Source organism: Balaenoptera physalus, assembly GCF_965194825.1.
Source record: "Balaenoptera physalus genome assembly, chromosome: X".
NCBI classification, from domain to species: Eukaryota; Metazoa; Chordata; class Mammalia; order Artiodactyla; family Balaenopteridae; genus Balaenoptera; species Balaenoptera physalus.
The window spans coordinates 61,441,984-61,459,971 of record NC_138903.1 but is presented as its reverse complement, the minus strand read 5'-3'; the positions used below and the strand labels follow the sequence as shown (position 1 = coordinate 61,459,971).

At 52.1% G+C, this 17,988-nt stretch overlaps 3 protein-coding genes across 5 annotated transcripts; 2 read left to right on the top strand and 1 right to left on the bottom strand.

The window, feature by feature from the left end:
- Window positions 1-264: 264 nt before the first annotated feature.
- IL2RG (interleukin 2 receptor subunit gamma) lies at window positions 265-6,384 on the top strand. Of its 3 annotated transcripts, XM_082446021.1 has the most exons (9): window positions 265-284; window positions 2,829-2,926; window positions 3,117-3,270; window positions 3,484-3,671; window positions 3,869-4,008; window positions 4,416-4,578; window positions 5,138-5,252; window positions 5,503-5,572; window positions 5,914-6,384. In XM_082446021.1, the coding sequence occupies exons 2-9, from the start codon at window positions 2,875-2,877 to the stop codon at window positions 6,088-6,090; spliced, it is 1,059 nt and encodes a 352-aa protein (XP_082302147.1). In that variant the 5' UTR covers window positions 265-284; window positions 2,829-2,874; the 3' UTR covers window positions 6,091-6,384. The 3 variants fall into 3 exon arrangements, with proteins under 3 accessions (XP_082302147.1, XP_082302145.1, XP_082302146.1); XM_082446019.1 differs by lacking the exon at window positions 265-284 and having other exon boundaries at window positions 510-2,922; XM_082446020.1 differs by lacking the exon at window positions 265-284 and having other exon boundaries at window positions 2,776-2,926.
- A 145-nt stretch (window positions 6,385-6,529) lies between these two features.
- On the top strand, window positions 6,530-9,150 carry LOC309652160 (uncharacterized protein CXorf65 homolog). Its single transcript, XM_082445680.1, has 5 exons — window positions 6,530-7,211; window positions 7,414-7,548; window positions 7,883-7,987; window positions 8,410-8,516; window positions 8,685-9,150. The coding sequence occupies exons 1-5, from the start codon at window positions 7,049-7,051 to the stop codon at window positions 8,838-8,840; spliced, it is 666 nt and encodes a 221-aa protein (XP_082301806.1). The 5' UTR covers window positions 6,530-7,048; the 3' UTR covers window positions 8,841-9,150.
- A 176-nt stretch (window positions 9,151-9,326) lies between these two features.
- On the bottom strand, window positions 9,327-16,455 carry FOXO4 (forkhead box O4). The gene is made up of 3 exons (XM_082446003.1): window positions 15,551-16,455; window positions 11,083-12,148; window positions 9,327-10,760 (listed from the first exon to the last, which is right to left on the bottom strand). The coding sequence occupies exons 1-3, from the start codon at window positions 16,013-16,015 to the stop codon at window positions 10,753-10,755; spliced, it is 1,539 nt and encodes a 512-aa protein (XP_082302129.1). The 5' UTR covers window positions 16,016-16,455; the 3' UTR covers window positions 9,327-10,752.
- Window positions 16,456-17,988: the final 1,533 nt, after the last annotated feature.

Genomic DNA, 17,988 nt, shown 5'->3' with positions numbered 1-17,988 from the left:
CCGAGGGACGCCGGGAACCGTTGGACAATACCAACCGCAGCGGGGGCGGGGGCGGGGGCGGGGCCCATCCCGGCGTGGGGCGGAGCTCCGCGCGCGGGGAGCTTTTCCGCCCCGGCCGCCGGAGGATCGATTTCACTCAGTCAAGATCCCTGCAACGTCCGCCAGCCAGGCGCTGGGGATACGAACCCGCGAGGCGTGAGTCGGCCGCGGCGCTGAGCTCCGACTGGAACTGGATTCCCAGCGCCTCGCTCAGTTCTCGGCCTAGAATAAGTGCTCGATCGTCTGTGCGTTGCTTAGAAACTCTGCCTTTTGCAAACCGCTTCTTTGTTTCTTAGTTCCTGCATCTGAAAAATGGGTGTACTAACACCTTCAAGGGACTGTTGCGAAGATTAGAAACTATGTATGCATAAGAAAGCACCTATTAAACCCTGAAAGGTCGGCTCTAATCTTTATTAGAAACTATGTATGCATAAGAAAGCACCTATTAAACCCTGAAAGGTCGGCTCAAGGTCTTTATGGTCTAGCCCTGAGGTTCTTAACCTCTTCTGCTTCACAGTCCCTTTGAAATGCTGATGGAAGCTATGGCCCTTCTTCCCAGAATGCACGTAGAGATATACAAAACGTTAGATACTTTGCCGGGAGATTCTTAGACCCCCTCCTGAAGTTCACTCACATATCCCCTAAGGGTCCATGAACTCCAGGTTAAGAACCCTTGCTGTATCGAAAGAGGCACCTACTGAGTGTCAGATGCTTTTCAGACATTGTCTCCTCTAATCCGCAAAAAACCCCTATGAGTTAGGGATTATTATTGTCTCCATTTTGTGGATGAGGAAGCTGGTTTTCAAAGAGTGGAAGTTTGCTTGCCCTATATTATATGGCTACTGTGTAACAGAGCTGAGACTAGAATTTTTTCTTGTCTCTGTCTCTCACTCTCTCTCTTTAAAGTAGTGTATCATCTCATTGCTGTTTTTTTTTCCTGCCTTTTTAAATTGCAGTATATTCGATGTACAATATCATATCAGTTACAGGTGTACAACATAGTGATTGACAATTTTTAAAGTTTATACTCCATTTATAATTATTATAAAATATTGGCTATATTCCCCGTGTTGTACAATATATCCTTGTAGCTCATTTTATACATAATAGTTTGCACCTTAGTCCCCTACCCCTATATTGCCCCTCCCGCCTTCCCTCTCCCCACTGGTAACCCCTAGTTTGTTCTCTGTATCTGTGAATCTATTTCTTTTTTCTTATATTCACTACTTTGTTGTATTTTTTATCTTTTTTTTTTTTTTTTTTTGGCCACGCGGCTTGCACGATTTTAGTTCCCCAGTTCCCTCACCAGGGATGGAACCCGTGCCCCCTGCAGTGGAAGCGCGGAGCCCTAACCACTGGACCACCAGGGGATTCCCTGTTGTATTTTTTTAGATTTCACATATAAGTGATATCATACTTTTCTTGACTCTTGATATTCTTCCTATGATGGTATTGCCTTTTAGAGAAAAGATAGAGTGCTGTAATAAAAGTAACAAATAACAATAAATAAAAAATAATAAAATTAGCACATAACAAATAAAAGTAACAATAACACAATGCTATTGAATCACAATGGAAAGACTAATTCTGATTGGGGAGAGGAAGACATATTGGAGGAGGTAACATTTGCGCTAACCCTGAGGAATTTAAACCCACGGAAAATTAGGGTGGGTTAGAACATAAGCACAGTGCCTGGCACATATTAAGGGCTCAATAAATGTTTACTAAATAAACTATTTATGTAAATAGTGTCTCTAATCAGCTCTGCGTTTGGGGGAAGATACATCTGGCAACAGAATGAAGAATGGATTAGAGAGCAGGGGGCCTTTAGAAAGGGAGGCCAGGTAGTGGGTTCTAGTACTAATCGTGACTAGAGGGAATGAAAGGCTGATTTAGCACCGTGGCTCTGGTCATGGAAAGGAGGACACGACTGGGAGAAACACAACAGAAGTAGAGCTGATAGGATTCTCAGGGTGAGAGAGACGGAGGAATCGAAGATGACTTTGAGGTTTAAAGTCTGGGTGACTGAGAGGGTGATGATACCATTAACTGAGATACGGAACACAGGAAGAGAAGCAGATTCAGGGGAAGATGAGGAGTTTGAAGCCAGTATTGTTGTTCCTTCATTTCCAGAATCTACTTCTAAGTCAGACCTCCTCACCAGTCACAATGGGGACCCAGCTCTCGCAACAGCTAAGGGTGGCTATTCTGGTTTGGATAAGGTCAGAGGAAAGATAGCTATAGATGCGCCCATGGGAGCCAAGACTGCAATTTCCATCCAGCCAAGACAGTAGAGCTTTGATAGCAGTTTCAGGGTGACTGAGCCAAGGAAGGAGCATAGCATAGGATGGAGGGAGGTTCAGACCCTCCACTATATGGGATAAAATAATTTAGATGAGAAGGTGGCCGGGAGCGGTGGTGGTGATGAACAGATCCTTCCCAGGATCTAGGTAGTCTGAGGTTTCTTGGGTCTGTGACAATATTGGATACCCAGCTTTAGTCTCTACTTAACACCACATTACAGTGGTGGTGTTACTTCTACAGATTAGATTAACACCTAATCTCCCAGAGGATTTAGCCTGTGTCATAGCACACATTCACCACACCCTCCGTAAAGCCCTGGCTTCTAAGGTTCTTTCCACCGGAAGTTATGACAGAAGGAAATGTGTGGGTGGGGAGGGGTAGTGGGTAAGGGGCCCAGGTTCCTGACACAGTCTACACCCAGGGAACGAAGAGTAAGCGCCATGTTGAAGCCGCCATTGCCTCTCAGATCCCTCTTATTCCTGCAGCTGCCTCTGCTGGGGGTGGGGCTGAACCCAAGTGTCCTCACGCCCAATGGGAATGAAGACATCACAGCTGGTGGGAAACCTGGGACTGGAGGAGGTTGGTGAGAAGGGAAGCTGTGGGAAGGGGTCCTACTGAATTCTGGAACCTGCCACTGGACATTGGAAGGATGCAGGCAGAGTTTTAAGAGTACCGTGGGGAGGGCAAGGGGAAGGGTTCCCTGCCTCACGCTGCTTCTTCTGACCATCGTGTCTTCTCTTCCCCTCCCCCACTTCATTTTCTCCCCAACCTAGACTTCTTCCTGACCTCTACACCCCCTGGGACCCTCAATGTTTCCACTCTGCCCCTCCCAAAGGTTCAGTGTTTTGTGTTCAATGTCGAGTACATGAATTGCACCTGGAACAGCAGCTTTGAGCCCCAGCCCACCAACCTGACTCTGCATTATGGGTAAGAGAAGGGGAGAGGGGATCGTACGGGGGAGGAAGAGGAGGTGGGCTAGATGTGAGAGACTGCGTGGGGACCAAGAGAGTATCCCAGGCTCCCCACTATTTTCTCATGGGGTAAGTCATAAGTCAGTTCAGAGGAGCTGAGGCTGGGCTGTGGAAATCTGGAGTACCCAAGTTTACCTCACTGTTCTTCTTCCTTGAAATCTTTCTCTAGGTACAAGAACTTTAATGATGATGATAAACTCCAGGAGTGTGGCCACTATCTGTTCTCTGAAGGGATCACTTCTGGCTGTTGGTTTGGAAAAAAGGAGATCCATCTCTACCAAACATTTGTTGTCCAGCTCCAGGACCCATGGGAACACAGGAGGCAGCCCGAACAGTTGCTAAAACTGCAGGATCTGGGTAATTTGGAAAGGAGGATCAAAGGATATTGTGGGGTATTGGAGTATATAAACTAGTGTTCTTTCACCATAAGGGTACTTGGGCAGAAAAGAGGCGAGGAATAGAATGGGGAAGGGAGGAGGGCTCAGGCGCACTACCTTCAGGATCCTGACTTGTCTAGGCCAGGGGAATGACCACACACGCACACCTATCTCCAGTGATCCCCTGGGCTCCGGAGAATCTGACACTTCGCAACCTGAGTGAATTCCAGCTAGAACTGAGCTGGAGCAACAGACACTTGGACCATTGTTTGGAGCACCTGGTGCAGTACCGGAGTGACCGGGACCACAGCTGGACTGTGAGTGAGTGGGGATAGCAGCTCAGGCTGAGCAAGTGGGGATGAAGGATTCAATCAGCCAATAGGAAGGCCTGAGCCCCAGCTCCCCTTCTGTGCCTCCCAGTTCCCCTGCCCACCTTCCACCCTCCTCTGACTCCTTTCCCTCTCATCACCAGTGAGTTTTCCTCAAGGTTTCCCTACCCATGCTCTTCCCAAAACCAGAAAGGCAAGTAAACAAAAGCAAGCCTTTAAGGAGGCATTAAATTCTAGGCAGTGAAGGGAGCAGTGTGGCTTGAGTAGTCAAGAGAGGAGGGAGAAACTGGGAAGAACCAGAAGATGACCTGGGGGGTGGGGGTGGGGGGGCAGCAGTTTCCGTTCTCCCTTCTTTTATAGACACCCATCTTTCCCTCACCCTCTTTCTCCTCAAGGAACAAGCCGTGGACCACAGACATAGCTTCTCTCTGCCTAGCGTGGATGCACAGAAATTCTACACGTTCCGTGTTCGAAGCCGCTATAACCCACTCTGTGGAAGCGCTCAGCATTGGAGTGACTGGAGCTTCCCCGTCCACTGGGGCAGCAATACTTCAAAGGGTAAAATGGGCCTAATGCATCACCCCGACCCATGAGCCCAGGAACCTTTCTAGCACCACTGTCTTTTGCCCTACCTCCCTACCCCTAAGCCCCCAAACTTGGTGGCTCATCTCCCCTCACTGTTCAACTCCAACCCCCAGGAAGCAGGATTTTTCTGTGTAGGGTTGGATCAGTGTGTTGTTACAGTAGGGGGGTGGATTGGGAAGGAGGCTGAGGGGGTCCTCAAAGGGGATACAGAATGTATAAAATTTCCCTGCAGCATTCCCAGAAAGCCTGCATGGTAAAGATGGCTTTGGAATCAGGCAAATCTAGGGTTTAAACCTGCCTCTGCCACTTCCTACCTCTTTGACCTTGGGCACATCACTCACCTCTTTGATTCTGTTTCCTCATCTGTAAAATGGAGATAATAATTGCTCCCCGCCCCGTTCAGGAGTTATGAGGATTAACTATACAGATAGCATTTAGCACAGTGTCTGGCACCAAGTTGGGGCTCTAAATGTTGGCACGTAGTAGGGGCACTACAAATGTTCGGTCTCTTTTCCTTTCCTCTTTTCGATAGAGAATCCTGAGAATCCTGAGACTCCTTCGTTGTTTGCCTGGAAAGCTGTGGTGATCCCCCTTGGCTCCATGGCATTTATCGTGAGCCTCATCTGTTTGTACTGCTGGCTGGAACGGTGAGAATTCGGAATCCCAGAAAAATGAGGTGGGGGTGGTTGGGAATAGGGGAAGAGGGTTGTTACCGGGTCTCCAGGAGTAGAGGGCGGGACAGTAAGGAATGAGGGATCACCCAAGTGGGCATGGTGATGGAAGGAAGATGCAGGCACAGACAACACAGAATCATTACATTCCATGTGGGAGAACTGGGAGAAGGGTAATCCAAGAGCGTAACCGATGTATTCCTGCTCCCTCTTTCTCCACACTCAGGACGATGCCCCGAATTCCAACCCTCAAGAACCTAGAGGATCTGGTTACTGAATACCATGGGAACTTTTCGGTGAGAACATTGTCATAGGCAGACTGCAGTCTGTCAATGGCCAACTGCCTGCCAGCTAGACAGACAGGGCATGGGGGGCAGAGGGGAGGGGAGGGGGGCCTGCACTAACAGGATGTGGCCGACCAGTTGGGGGATGGGCTAGATGCAGAGAGACACCCAGAAGAACTGATCCTAGATTGGTTGAGGCAGATGGAAACAGTGGTATTGAGGGCCCAGGAGTGTGTGTGTCCCTTCTGTAATCACAGTGGTTGCAGATCTTGGGAGAGTTCCCCTGGCACAGAGCCTGGGTCTTTTACTTCCTGCTCCTAATTGAGCCCTGACCTGGAGATATCTGTCTTTAGGCCTGGAGTGGTGTGTCTAAGGGACTGGCGGAAAGTCTGCAGCCAGACTACAGTGAACGGCTCTGCCACGTCAGTGAGATCCCCCCAAAAGGAGGGGAAGGGCCTGGGGGCTCCCCCTGCAGCCAGCATAGCCCCTACTGGGCTCCTCCATGTTACACCCTGAAACCTGAGCCCTGACACCCTGACAGAACCCCAGGGCCCTGTAGCCCTAAATTGTACTAACTTGCCCTCGTCCAACCAACCTGGGTCCAGTGCTCACCTCGCCCCCCTGTGGCTGATTTTGAATTTTGTGCCCCCTATAACTGCCTTCTCATTCAATATCTCCTACTTGAGAATTGCCCCTTTGCCCTGTCCATGTTTCTCATCTCCCCCAGCCCAGCCCTTCCTCCTCACAGCATTGCTTCTGCTGTCCCTCCCTCCCTCCCCCTTTCCATCTACCCTTCAACTGTTCCCAAAACGAATGAGAAATAAAAGTTCTGTTGATAATCATCAAGGAAGTCTGCTGTTGCGGAGGGGGAGGGAGCAAGGGAAACGTGGGGTGCAATGCGGGTGGGAGGCATGGTGCCGAGGGGAGGAAAGGGGCGCGGTGGACTCATGCCGCGGAGGCAGCGGCACTACAGACTCACTGGAAAAGAGTGCTGTTCCAGAAACGGACTTTTCTCTAGGTGCCCTACACTCCTTCTAGGGGCCAGTTTAGAGTTAGATTTACCATGCTGCCCCCATTATCTTTTGTTGTTGTTGTTGCCCCCATTTTAACAAATCTTTTATAGGCCCCACCCAGGTTCTTCTCCCCTTAGCCTTACCTCACCTTCTGTCACACATACCACTTCTGACCTCATAATCCCTCAGCTACAGCCTCAGGCCCCACCCCTAGGGATGCTGCTTATCCACAACTGCCCATAGCTCTCTCCTGTTTGCCCAGTCTGGACCTCCTCAGCCAATTTAATCCATCTTCCTCTCCAGTCCCCTGACCTTATGGGCCCACTTGGCCCCCCAAGGCCTCTAGAACACCCTCCTTCTGCCATGACTTATTAAGACTCTCTGAAGAGTGAGAAGATCTTCAGAGCATGTTCATCTTTATCAAACATGGAGGTGAGGGGTATCACAGAGCTGGAGTCTATGTGTAGGGTTGGGGATGTTGGAGGGCAGTGGAGATCACAGAGATGGTATAACTGAGGAAGGACCACATGCCCCGTGCCATCTCTTCTCAGATAATCAGCAGTTTCTGGCCAATACTAATTGTTCTGTCCTCCTGTTGCTGCATTATGTCCGTCATGAAGTGGGGTTGCCTGATACAGGTGAGGAGTGTGGGGAGGGGACTCATGGCCAAGGGTCAGAAGTAGCAGGGTCATCTCTAGCCCTCAGGTCCTCCTGCTGGCAAGAAGAGAGCTCCTTGAATCCCGACAGCTTCCTCCAACACGTTCTGAATAGGATCACTGGCCTCTTTTGCTCCCTCTCTCCCTCCTTAGCTGCCCCAATTACCCTTTGGTCTCCCTCCAGACATCATCGATTTGTGTGATGCAATGGGGACAATGCAGTTGTTTTTCCTGACGAAGACCCTTGGAGACTATGCCAACAAATTCCTTACAGCTCGAAACACCTACTACGTTTGTAGGGTGGAGCATGAGGCACCAGGTAGCGGCTTGGGAGCATTCCCCAGAGATAGAGCAAGGCCCCAAAGATGGACCGTGAACCTGGTCCTTCAAATAGGGCCCCCTCAACCAGATCCAAATTGACCGTCTCTAGTCAGCCTAAGAAAGGGCACTGCCTCTATGACATTGGTTAGGTTAGCACATTCTATGCACCGCTCCCCACCTCCCCTGACCTGACCTAGGGATGGACCAGAGGGGAGAAAATAAGGTACACCAGCTCAAGGTAGTGTTGAGTGTTAGGGTCCTGAAATCTTGGGCTTTGGAAGGGTGGAGGCTGGGTGACGGGGGCTGGGGATTGTGCACTGCCGTGTTCACAGGAACTGGACTTAAGAATGCCTACAGAGCTTTTGTGCCCCTCCTTAAGAACCCAGAACCCAAGATAATTGGTAAGGAGCATGATGGAGGAAGGAGGAACATGGAGGGTACTGTATAACGGTGGGTGATGGAGAATATAGGGTGGGGCTGGTGTAGTCCATCAGGTAGGATCACAAGATCCTAGGAAAAGGGGACTAGGGTCTAGGGCCACTTCAGAAGGGATGTTTAGCTCAAACCAGGTGCAGTGTGCGTGTGTCACTCATCCCTCCTCGCTGTTTCTCAGCCATCTCCTCAGTACATCTCCCTATCCCCACCACATCATTCCCATCTTTCCCTTCACCTTTTGCTCTTGGAGTCTTGGTGTCCCGATTGCCACTGAAAAGAGCAAAGCTTAGGCACCTTCAGGTCACTCCTCAGCCTAGCTTTAGGCCCGGTTACTCCAAGTGATCATTTGAATGATGGGAGGGACAGGATGAAAAGGGAAGGTCTCCAGTCCTCAGAGGTGAGGGCACCTTTTCCTGATTCCTAGATGCCTTGCATACACAACGTGACCTCCTGCAGAGGGGTCAAGTTGAACTGTTTAGAAGCCAAGAAGCCAAGAAAGTCGCTCCAATTGAATCGTCAGTGAAACTCCCAGTAAGACTTCCCAAACATGGTCTGTCCCAGCAACCTCCTTTCCCCACCAAGTCTACCGAAGGCTCCTCCACCCTGGCCCTCTGGGATGAATTTCCTTTCCAAATCCAACATCCATGCCCAAGGCCTGCCTCTCACCTCTTTTGTCCTGCCTTCGGCCCTAGTTTGTAGAAAGCTTCCCTGCAGGGGCCTCTTTCTCTACTTACCGACCCTTTCCTTTTCCAGTCCAAATCATCAAGACGCTCAGATGAAGTGGGGACCACTCGCAGTGGTCCACTCTTTAAGACCAGAGAGAACATTATCCGTAGTAGGGATAAACATCGCTAACAAAATAAAGTGACCAAGTGAGAGCAGCAATACTAGGTATGAAATTACTGGCATTTAATGTGAGGTTCCTTTTTTCAAGAAAGACTTCTTCTCCCAATATCTGCACCAAGGCTTAAGTCTGCGCCAGGCATTGTGGAGGCTCTCAGGGTGGGTAGGGGCAGCAGGAGCCGGCGGGGGCAAGCACATGGGTGGGGGTGAGGAAAGACAGCGAAGTTTAGCACAATGAGCCTTTGAGGGACAGAGTGGGGGGTGGGGTCTTCTCCAACCAGACAACCTCCCCCTGGGAGGCCTATCACAGCCTGCCTACTCCTGCTGGGGTTAGGTGACGGATGGGGATGGGCATCTTCCCCCCCCCAACCCCACCCCCCCGCCACACTCCACCAAGTCCCCGTCTGAAATTCCCCCACCCCCCACCAGTCTGCCTCTGGGCAGTCCCTACCTCCCCCTCCGCTATCCGCGTGGAACAGCGAGGCAGCAGAAACCAGAGCTGGTTATAGGCATTTATTGAATTTATTCATTTATTGATTTGACACACTTCCCCACTCCAATCTAGCACATGATACAATCTGGGTAGGCCAGGCGCTGACACAGGAAATGATGGGAACCCACAGCAGGGGCGGGGGAGGGGACAATGCAAAGGGGACTGGGGGAGGGGCTGCTTTGGGGGCTAGGGTGGAGAAGGAGCCCCAGATGGCCTTTCCTAGCAGGTGCTAGTAAACCTGATCCACATTCCCCTCCATCCCTGCTCATTTCCCAGACCCTCAGCCAAGCTCCCCAGCTCCCCTTTCCCTGTTCCGCCCCTCCCCCTGCCTGCTACTGCACACACTTCCACATAACCCCTGCAGTCAGGCAAGGGGAAGAAGGGCAGGGACAGCTGTCTGGGGCCTTGAACAGGGAGGTCTCTGTGCCTAACTTTACCACCCTAAATCCTTCCCTCCTTCTCTTCACCCCCCTCCCACCCCCTTCCCAGGCCACAAACTCATTCCTGGCCCTCAACGCACTCTCCCACCATAGCACGAACCCACAGGGGGTCACACGAGAGTGTGACTGTGCCCCAACACCACACACTCCCAGGCACAAGGTGACAGAGTGAGGGGACCTGGCTTAGGGAAACTCCAAGCTAGTTCTGTGCAGGCCGTGTTTTACACCTGGTCCTCACGGGAGCTCTTCCCCTTGCCCCCTGCTCTCTGCTGACCTGGGGTTCTCTCCCCTACTTCCCCCATGTTTCCTGGAGTAATGTCTGTAGTGTTTGCATCAGGTCACTATGAGAAAGCCTTCAGAAAGAAAAAAGCATTCTCCCCATCACTAGCACCTTGCCACTGTTAAAAATCTCTATATTTGTGTTTATATTTCTTTAAAAGTTTATAAAAAGCCTTTCTGTTATCTGTAGCCTTCCAAGGGTGATTTGGCCTGGTGAGCCACTCCAGGCTTCAGACCTTGGCCCTTCCAGCTCCCCATTACCACCCCCCGCAATCCCACACCACTGGCCCAAGGGGCCACTGCATAAAAATCCCAGGCTCAACCCAGCCTGGACCAGCTCAGATAAGACTCTACAAAATATCCTGCTCCCAAAGGCAGGGGTAAGGCCACTGGTGACTTCACATTTCCGACAGTACTGCCCGCCCCTGCTACAAAACCTATGGGGTGGGAATGGGGGGGGGCCCGAGGATGACTCCTGAGAGGGGGGCCTTACCCCCTAATTGGCACAGTGAGAATAAACCCTCTCCCTTTCCCCCTCCCCTTTCCCTCCCCACCCCCAGCTTTATAATTTCCTCAACACCCAGGTGAGCAGACCCTACCCTAGGTCTAAAGCAGGGTCCCAAATTCCCAGGGAGGGGTCAAGGGTAAAGAGTGGATATGGGCACGCCTGGCTCCGTCTCTGAAGCAGGGAATAAAGCTGCCAGCCAATGGCTCAGGGATCTGTGGGAAGAGAAAATGGAGGACAACGTAAGAGGCTCATCTGGGGCATGACAACTTTCCACCATCAAGATCCACACCAAGGAAAACAGAGACGGCCCCTTCCCCACCTCTCCCATCCTACCTTGTAGGGGTGAGCACTGCTGAGGGGCCTGGAGGTCCCATGTGGAAACTATGCCACTCTAACATGACATCCTCCCTCCAGTTCCCCGGCACCTCCAGCTACCCCTTGTTCTACCTCTCCTTTGCTCAATCACAGGACTAGCTGGACACCTAGGAGGAGGTATGGGTTGTGAGATGCTACCGTGATTCGGAGGTGCCGTACCTGGCTCAAAGTTGAAGTCCAGTCCTTCGCCCCCATCCATGAGGTCACTGATGATGTTATCCATGTCACACTCCAGATTCTCCATGTACATATCAAGATCGAGATCCTGAGGCATTCGGTCTTGGCTTGGAGCTTCAGTAGGAGGTGTGAGCACAGGAGCCCCCAGGGGCTTGGGGACGGGAGCACCCGCCATGACTGGAGGCGGTGCTGGTGCTATCATCGGAAGGGTGGGAACCAGACCGCTGGGGCCTGGAGCCTCTAGGGGCTTAGGACACAGGCCACCCCCTGTGCCTAGCTTACTGGAGGAAGGTATCCCCCCCAGCAACAGAAGTGTCGGAGCCTGGGACAGAATGGGATCTACCTGGGTCATGAGGACATCAGCAGGAGGTGGTGGCGTATCAGAGGTGAGCAGGGCCTCCAGGGACTGGGAGCTTGAGAAGCACCCTTCTCCCGCTGACAGGGGCCCCTCTGCTGGGCTGAAGAGGGAGGTGCTGTAGGTGTGTAAAGGGCCTGAAACCCCAGGATGCTGCAAAGAGAAGCCAGAGAGGCTGCTCCGAGACAGCAGGGAATGGGGAGATGTGAGATTGAGCCCATCTAACAGCTCCAGATCTTCTTTTAGGGTGGAAGGGACACCCCCAGCATAGCTGCTGGCCGAGGCTGGCATTTCTTCTTCCGCCAGCACCTCAGGCTCTGGCCTCCGGGGAGAGGGCCGGGTGCTGACAGTGCTAGCATTCGAACTGCTTCGTGGACGGAAGGTGCTCCACACATCAGCTTCCTCGCGGTTTCGAGAGCAAGGGCTGCCTGACCACTTGGCAAAGTGGCCAACAGGGCTCCTCGGAGTGGCACCTTCGGACGGAGCTGGCAGCACAGCTGGTTTCTTCTTGGGGGCCTTGCTGCGGCCCCGGAGCAGCTTGCTGCTGCTATCCATGGAGGCTGCCCGGCGGCGGGGCGCCTTGCCACTCTTGCCTCCCTCTGGATTCAGCATCCACCAAGAGCTCTTGCCTGTAGCCTCGTTGTGAACCTTGATGAACTTGCTGTGCAGGGACAGGTTGTGGCGGATCGAGTTCTGGAGGGGGCAGAGGCAACAGGAAAGGGAGGTCAGTGGCCGGCAGTGCAGTCTAAAAGGACGCTGGGATGCAGCGGGGGCATTCCTGGAGACGCAAAGCTAGTCAAATCCAGGGGGGAAAAGAGGCAAAGGTATGGGTGGGGGGTGGTGGCAGGGGATGAGACCACACACAGTTCCCACCCGAGCAATGAGCTACTCAGAGGGCACTGTGCCCCCCTCCCCGCCACCCCCCCCCCCAAGAGCTCACAGCACTCTACCCCTCCCAAGTCTCTGGTGGCTGTCTGGGGCTTGTGGGCGTTGGGAAGACGCACTCCTGGTTCAGCAAGAACTAGGCTCAAGTGGGAAAGAGCATTCCACAGCTCCACCCCTTTCCTTGAGTGCAGGCTTGGGTGGAATTTACAGGACAGTGGCGCAACAGCAGCCCAGGACAGACCCACCCTGTCCTGAGCCGGTCCTCTGAACTGGCTGAGGGGCTGGAACCTCAGCAAGGCTGGTGCTCCACTCTGCACAGGGCATTTGGGCCCCGGCTCTCTATAGGATTGGCAGATTCCTTTTTTCTGATTTCTCCCAATTCCTGGACACACACCCTCAAGTACATTCAGGCCAGGCTTCTCCCTGTGCCTCAAATACACCAGGCCCATCCCTCCCTCCCTCCTTGTCCCGGGAAGGATCTCCCCTCTCTAAATTCTACTAGCTCGTCAAGATCAAGCTGAAGTCCTCTCTCTTTTCTAAAGTGGTTGCTTGACTTCTGCAGCCAAATTTCTTGTACAGCATTTTTCATCTGTTCCACGCAAATTTCCCCAATCTATATTATGCTGTTTATGGTTTCAAGTAATTCGTCTTATCAAGTGTAAACGCCAGGACATGTTGTCCAGGTGGGCAGCCCCCAGCAGTGCCCCCCTCAGAGTGCCAATCTCCCAGTACATAATCAATATTTGTTGCCTGATTGGTGGTTGGCCCTCTGGTGACGGATGGTGAATCTCCCCTTGAGGCTCCGTCAGCTCTTGAGTGCCTTGAGTATTAGAAGCTGTGTTCTTCCTTCCTCCCTCGCTGCTGATATTCTGCTAGAGATAAGTTTTTTTCTCCAGGGGCCCAGGGAGCTGAGATTGGCAGCTTCTTGAGCCCCCAGAGCAGCTTATTTCTACTGGCTGCTCCAGGCTAGTTACACCATCATTTTGTGTCCGCCCCACCCCACCCTCCAGGAACCTCCCTTCTCTTTCCTACCTCCTTTTCCCCACTTCTCCTCAGGAATTTGTGCATAGGATCTCCAACCTTAGGGGCATTTGACCTCCCACATGAAGCTCTTTAGTGTTTAGAAACTTGGGAGGAGCCCAGAAGGGCTTGGAGCAACTAGCAGGCTGAGGCTATGGACAGTCAGAAATCACTTCATGTGTTTCAGACTGATGCTCTAGATAAGGAGACCCTTTGCCTGGGGAAAGATGCTTAAGCAGCCTCTTGCTCCAGGGCTCTTTAGAAGTCGTTGTCTCCCTGGGACCCTGTAGTAATGGCATTCCAGCTACTCTGGCTGCGTTATAATGTTTTTGGTTCCTTCAAGGAATCACACTTGTCCATCCAGCCTGGGCTCTTAGTAACTGAGAACCACAGTGACTTTTGGCACTGTGATTTCCCCCTCACTCCCTGCCTTTCCATCCTCTAACTCTGGGTCTACTGAGAAGGCTCATTCCTTTCCCTACTACTCAGTACCCACGAGTGCCAGTTGTTCATCCCCTCTTCTTTAGGCCTTGGAACTAGTACATTGTACAGCCTCCTACCTGGAGAGGTCGGCTCCCTAGAAGCCTACGGTTCTAACCTGTTGGAAGGGGGGCAACTGCTAATTGCTCCCCCAGCCACCTAAATTAAGCCTTCTTGTTCTAGGTGAGTGCCGCCCCCTGGTGGAGTGGTAGTAACCTTGGCACAGCACCAGGGAAGCCAGCTCAGGCTTGAGGTCTCCCCCTTGGAGTGGGGTGGGGGTGGGGAGTGGGAGGTGAGAGCCTTGGAAGCCCCAGATTTGGCCTGATTTGGTTTTGCCATCATTCCATGGCAGCATGGATTAGTAGAAAGAGCATATGATTTATAGTTAGACCTGAGTTCAAGTCCTCATTCTATTGATTTTGGCGAGTTTCCTAACCTTTCTGTACCTTAGTTTCCTAATATGTAAAATGCGGAATCTCAGAATTGCTGTGAAGATAAATGAAATTAAAATTTTTAATTACTTTGTAAACTAAAAAACCCCGTACAAGTGTAAATTCTAAGGAGGGACTACACTACCACAGCATAACTAACAACTCATGGTTATTTCTTCTACCCTGGAAAATGAACCTAAGGGAAAAGAAAAACAGCTGTGTAGGCTGGGTCCAAGGAGGGGAGCTCTGTATGAGCTGAGACTGTGGCGTGGCAGTCTACCCAGAAATAGTGCCAAGGGTCTCAGTCAGCTGTCCTGCTTTCTGTTCTGCCCAACCCCTAGGGATACTGCGGATCCGATCCCTTGATCTCTTATACCTAGGAGAAGACCCTCCTCTGCTCACTCAACCCTCTGTATTTCCTTGCATGTTGATCTCACCACCTATGGGGGCACAAGGCGTCAACAGGAGTTAAAGCTCCCAAATCTTGGGATTAGAGTCCCATATTTCTCAGGACAAGCTTTCAGAGCATCTAGCGAGATCTTTCCTCGCAGTTTCCTCATGGAAGGCCAAGGGAACTCCCAACCTTGTGCTCTGAAGTCAGAGCCCTATCTATTTTTTCCATGAATATTCCTCAACAGTAAATGAAAACTTCCCCCCACAACTTGGATAGCCCCTTACTAAGGAGAGTTTCTTGGCATTATATAGGGTAAACCGAGGCAGCCCCCCCTTTTTTCTTAGTGCATAAGATCTGCTACCTTACCACATGGATATCACTCTTTTTACCTTTCGCCACTTCACTCCATCTTCTTGGGTAGCAGAGTCCTAGAACAGTACTTCTACCCTGAGGTATTGGGAGGCAAGCAGGGAATCCAAGTGATCCCACAGGAATGGGAGAAAAGGTGTTGGGGTGGGAGGTGGGGGAGGAGGGAAGGCTAGGTTCCTGTGGGGAATCCACACAGTTCCTGCTGTACATAGGATAAAGACTTCTCTGTGGGGATAAGTGTTTGGGGCAGCCCAAGCCAAAGTGCTGGGAGTGTTGAGCAGTGAGCAGAGAATTCAATTTTCTCCAGGGCAAGGACAGTGTCTTATTCATCTGTGATCCTCCAGCATCAAGCACCCAGCGGCATATACTATGTCTTAAGTAAATGTTTGTCTAAATGACGACGGAAGGTGGACCTCTGGGCTAGGGGTGTAAAAGGGGCCCCAGAGTAGAGGTAAGGAGACTGGGGGGACCAGGGGCAGACGGGTATTGGGACGGAGGTAAGGGGGTCATAGTTACCTTCCATCCTGCTGAGCTGTTGCTGTCACCCTTGTCCTTGAAGTAGGGCACTGTGCGGACCATCCACTCATAGATCTGGGCGAGTGTCAGTCGCTTCTCGGGGGCGCTTTCAATGGCCTGGCTGATGAGTTCTGCATATGACTGATTTCCCCAGGCATTCCGGCGGGAGCCTCCCTTCCGAGGACCTGTTACGGCCCCCAGGATCCCAGGCTGGGGGCCCCCTGCCGGGTCAGGGAGCCGGGAGGGCAACAGGGTCGGCTGGGAGCGCCCCTCCGAGCGCCCCTCCGTGTGTACCTTCTCTCCCAGACCTGACTCCACCTCGGCCGGCTCGGACGGCTCGGGAGCGAGCTCTGGTCGGGGAAGGGGCCAGGTGCAGGAGCGGGGACGGCTCTGGGGTTCGAAGTCGGGATCGAGGTCTACGAGCGCGGCAGCCTCTCTGGCTGAATTCTCATTCACTGGATCCATACGTGGAGTTGGACCTCCGCCGCTCAGCGTTCAGAGGAGCCTGCCACAGTCCCTCGCGATGCCTCCCCCCAGGGGGGAAGCACCGAGGGCCAGGAGGCACATTCCTGCCAGTCCTCAGAAAGTCTCGAACTTCCCCCTCGCCCCTGGACGCTAGCCCCTAAGCTGTCCCTTGCACACAGTTAGTTCTCTGATCCTCTCCTCCACTACAGTCTGCAGCCTTGGAGCTCTTTCCGAGACACCACCTGTAACCTTCGCCTAGCGAAGGCACTTTTTCCCCAACCTCTCACTCAGCTTCCTGCTCTTTTAAACCTGAGGCACCGTATCCCCTCACAAATCGCGCTCCCATCACCGAACGTCTCTTTAGCCGCAGTTCCCTCCCCCTTTTAAGTTGCTGCCCCCCGGACACTCCTCCCGAATTTCCTCCACCCGGATCACTGCCCTCCCCCACGCCCCGCTCCCCCGCGTCACTCGCCCCTCCCCTGACTCCCCCTCCTCCCGCCTCTTCCCTCCCCCCAGCTCTTACTCGGGTCCACGTCCCCGCGGCCCCAGCCTCTCGAATTCTCGCACCAATCCCCCTATCAAACCCCCCCACCCCCCGCCCCCCGGGGTTCCCTTTTGTTTTGCTCCAAGCTGCGGCCCCCGCCTGACGTCTCTGTTTACCACTCGCCGGGGCAGCCATCTGCGCACGCGCCTGGAGAGCGGGTTGGGAAACAGAGTTCTCTAGTCGTGCCAGCCTGGTCGGGCTTGGGGACTACATCTCCCGTCCTACTTCGCGGCCAGGAGCCCGATCTGGGTGGCAGGAGAGCGGCGTGGCAGGATATAGAGAGGGGGAACATTAATTATTAGAGGTCGTGGCGGACTTTTTCTTTTCTTTAAAAATCATTTTCTTCCTTTTCTCCCCTTCCCCCCTCCTCCCCTGTGATTCGGGATCGCCTAGATGAGCGTGTCGAGAGATGTTAGACCGTTCCGTCTTTCCGTCAGAAGAGGGCAAAAGGAAAAAATGCGGTCTCTGCAAGAAGCAGAAAACCGAGAAGCACGAAGCAAAGAACTGACTAGAGAATAGGCTTGTTTTCGTGTTGAGGAGTTGGGCGGAGGGCTTGGGGAACATAAACAAATGGTTAGCTGATGATGGTGTCTCCCCCACCGCTCTCGACTCCCCATACGCAGTTCCCATTGATAGTGCGGTTGCTAACCAGTTTTCTCCACTGGCTCTTCTGGCCTCTCCTCAAATATTGATATTCTCCAGGTTCCCATCTTCGGCGGCTTCACTTCTCATTCAACAGGTTCCAAACAGAACTCATTATCTGTTCCTGCACCCACACCCCTATCCTCTGGATACTCTTATCTCTGAATTTGGTTAATGGTTGTCCTAATCTACCCAGTCTCCTAAGCTAGATTTACCCTTCATCTTTTCATCTCCCTAAACTCCCACATCCAAATCCCAGTTCAGGATCTTATTTATCACTGGACTAAATTGCAGCATCGTCTTAATCAGACCTCCCACCACGAATCTTTTCCCAACTGCAGTTTATGTTCTGTGCTGTCAACAAAGTAACCTTTCTAAGAAACACCCCTGGTAATAACTAAAATTTATGGAGCACTTATTATGTGCCAGGCGCTGTGCTGACTGCTTTATATAAATTAGCTCCTTTACCCTCAAATCAACCCTGTGAGGTAGGTACCCCTGTCACCCCCATTTTCCAGAGAAAGACACTAATGCTCAGAGATTTAGTGACTTGCCCAAAGTCACACAGCTAGGAGGCAGGAGAACTGGAATATCACCTATATGTGATCATAGCATTTCCCTGCTTAAAACTTCCTTTGATTTTCCCCATTGCCTATGTGATAAAGTTCAAACTCCTTAGCAAGGCATACAGGTCTCTTCAGATTCAGGCACCTTTCCTGCTTCCTCTTTCACTGGGCACATTAAGTTCTGACCAGTTCGAGTTTCGCACTATTTCCTGGAAATGCCA

What these genes read in the sequence shown, in the direction of transcription:
- IL2RG (XM_082446019.1), top strand. Translation starts at nt 2,703, where the DNA reads ATGTGTGGGTGGGGAGGGGTAGTGGGTAAGGGGCCCAGGTTCCTGACA. An exon ending in GAAACCTGGGACTGGAGGAG is followed by an intron (nt 2,923 to 3,116) that starts GTTGGTGAGAAG and finishes TCCCCAACCTAG; the next exon opens with ACTTCTTCCTGACCTCTACA. An exon ending in ACCGGGACCACAGCTGGACT is followed by an intron (nt 4,009 to 4,415) that starts GTGAGTGAGTGG and finishes TTTCTCCTCAAG; the next exon opens with GAACAAGCCGTGGACCACAG.
- LOC309652160 (XM_082445680.1), top strand. Translation starts at nt 7,049, where the DNA reads ATGTTGGAGGGCAGTGGAGATCACAGAGATGGTATAACTGAGGAAGGA. An exon ending in GGTGGAGCATGAGGCACCAG is followed by an intron (nt 7,549 to 7,882) that starts GTAGCGGCTTGG and finishes CCGTGTTCACAG; the next exon opens with GAACTGGACTTAAGAATGCC. An exon ending in AGGAAGGAGGAACATGGAGG is followed by an intron (nt 7,988 to 8,409) that starts GTACTGTATAAC and finishes CCTGATTCCTAG; the next exon opens with ATGCCTTGCATACACAACGT.
- FOXO4 (XM_082446003.1), bottom strand. Translation starts at nt 16,015, where the DNA reads ATGGATCCAGTGAATGAGAATTCAGCCAGAGAGGCTGCCGCGCTCGTA. An exon ending in ACAGCTCAGCAGGATGGAAG is followed by an intron (nt 12,149 to 15,550) that starts GTAACTATGACC and finishes TGCCCCCTCCAG; the next exon opens with AACTCGATCCGCCACAACCT.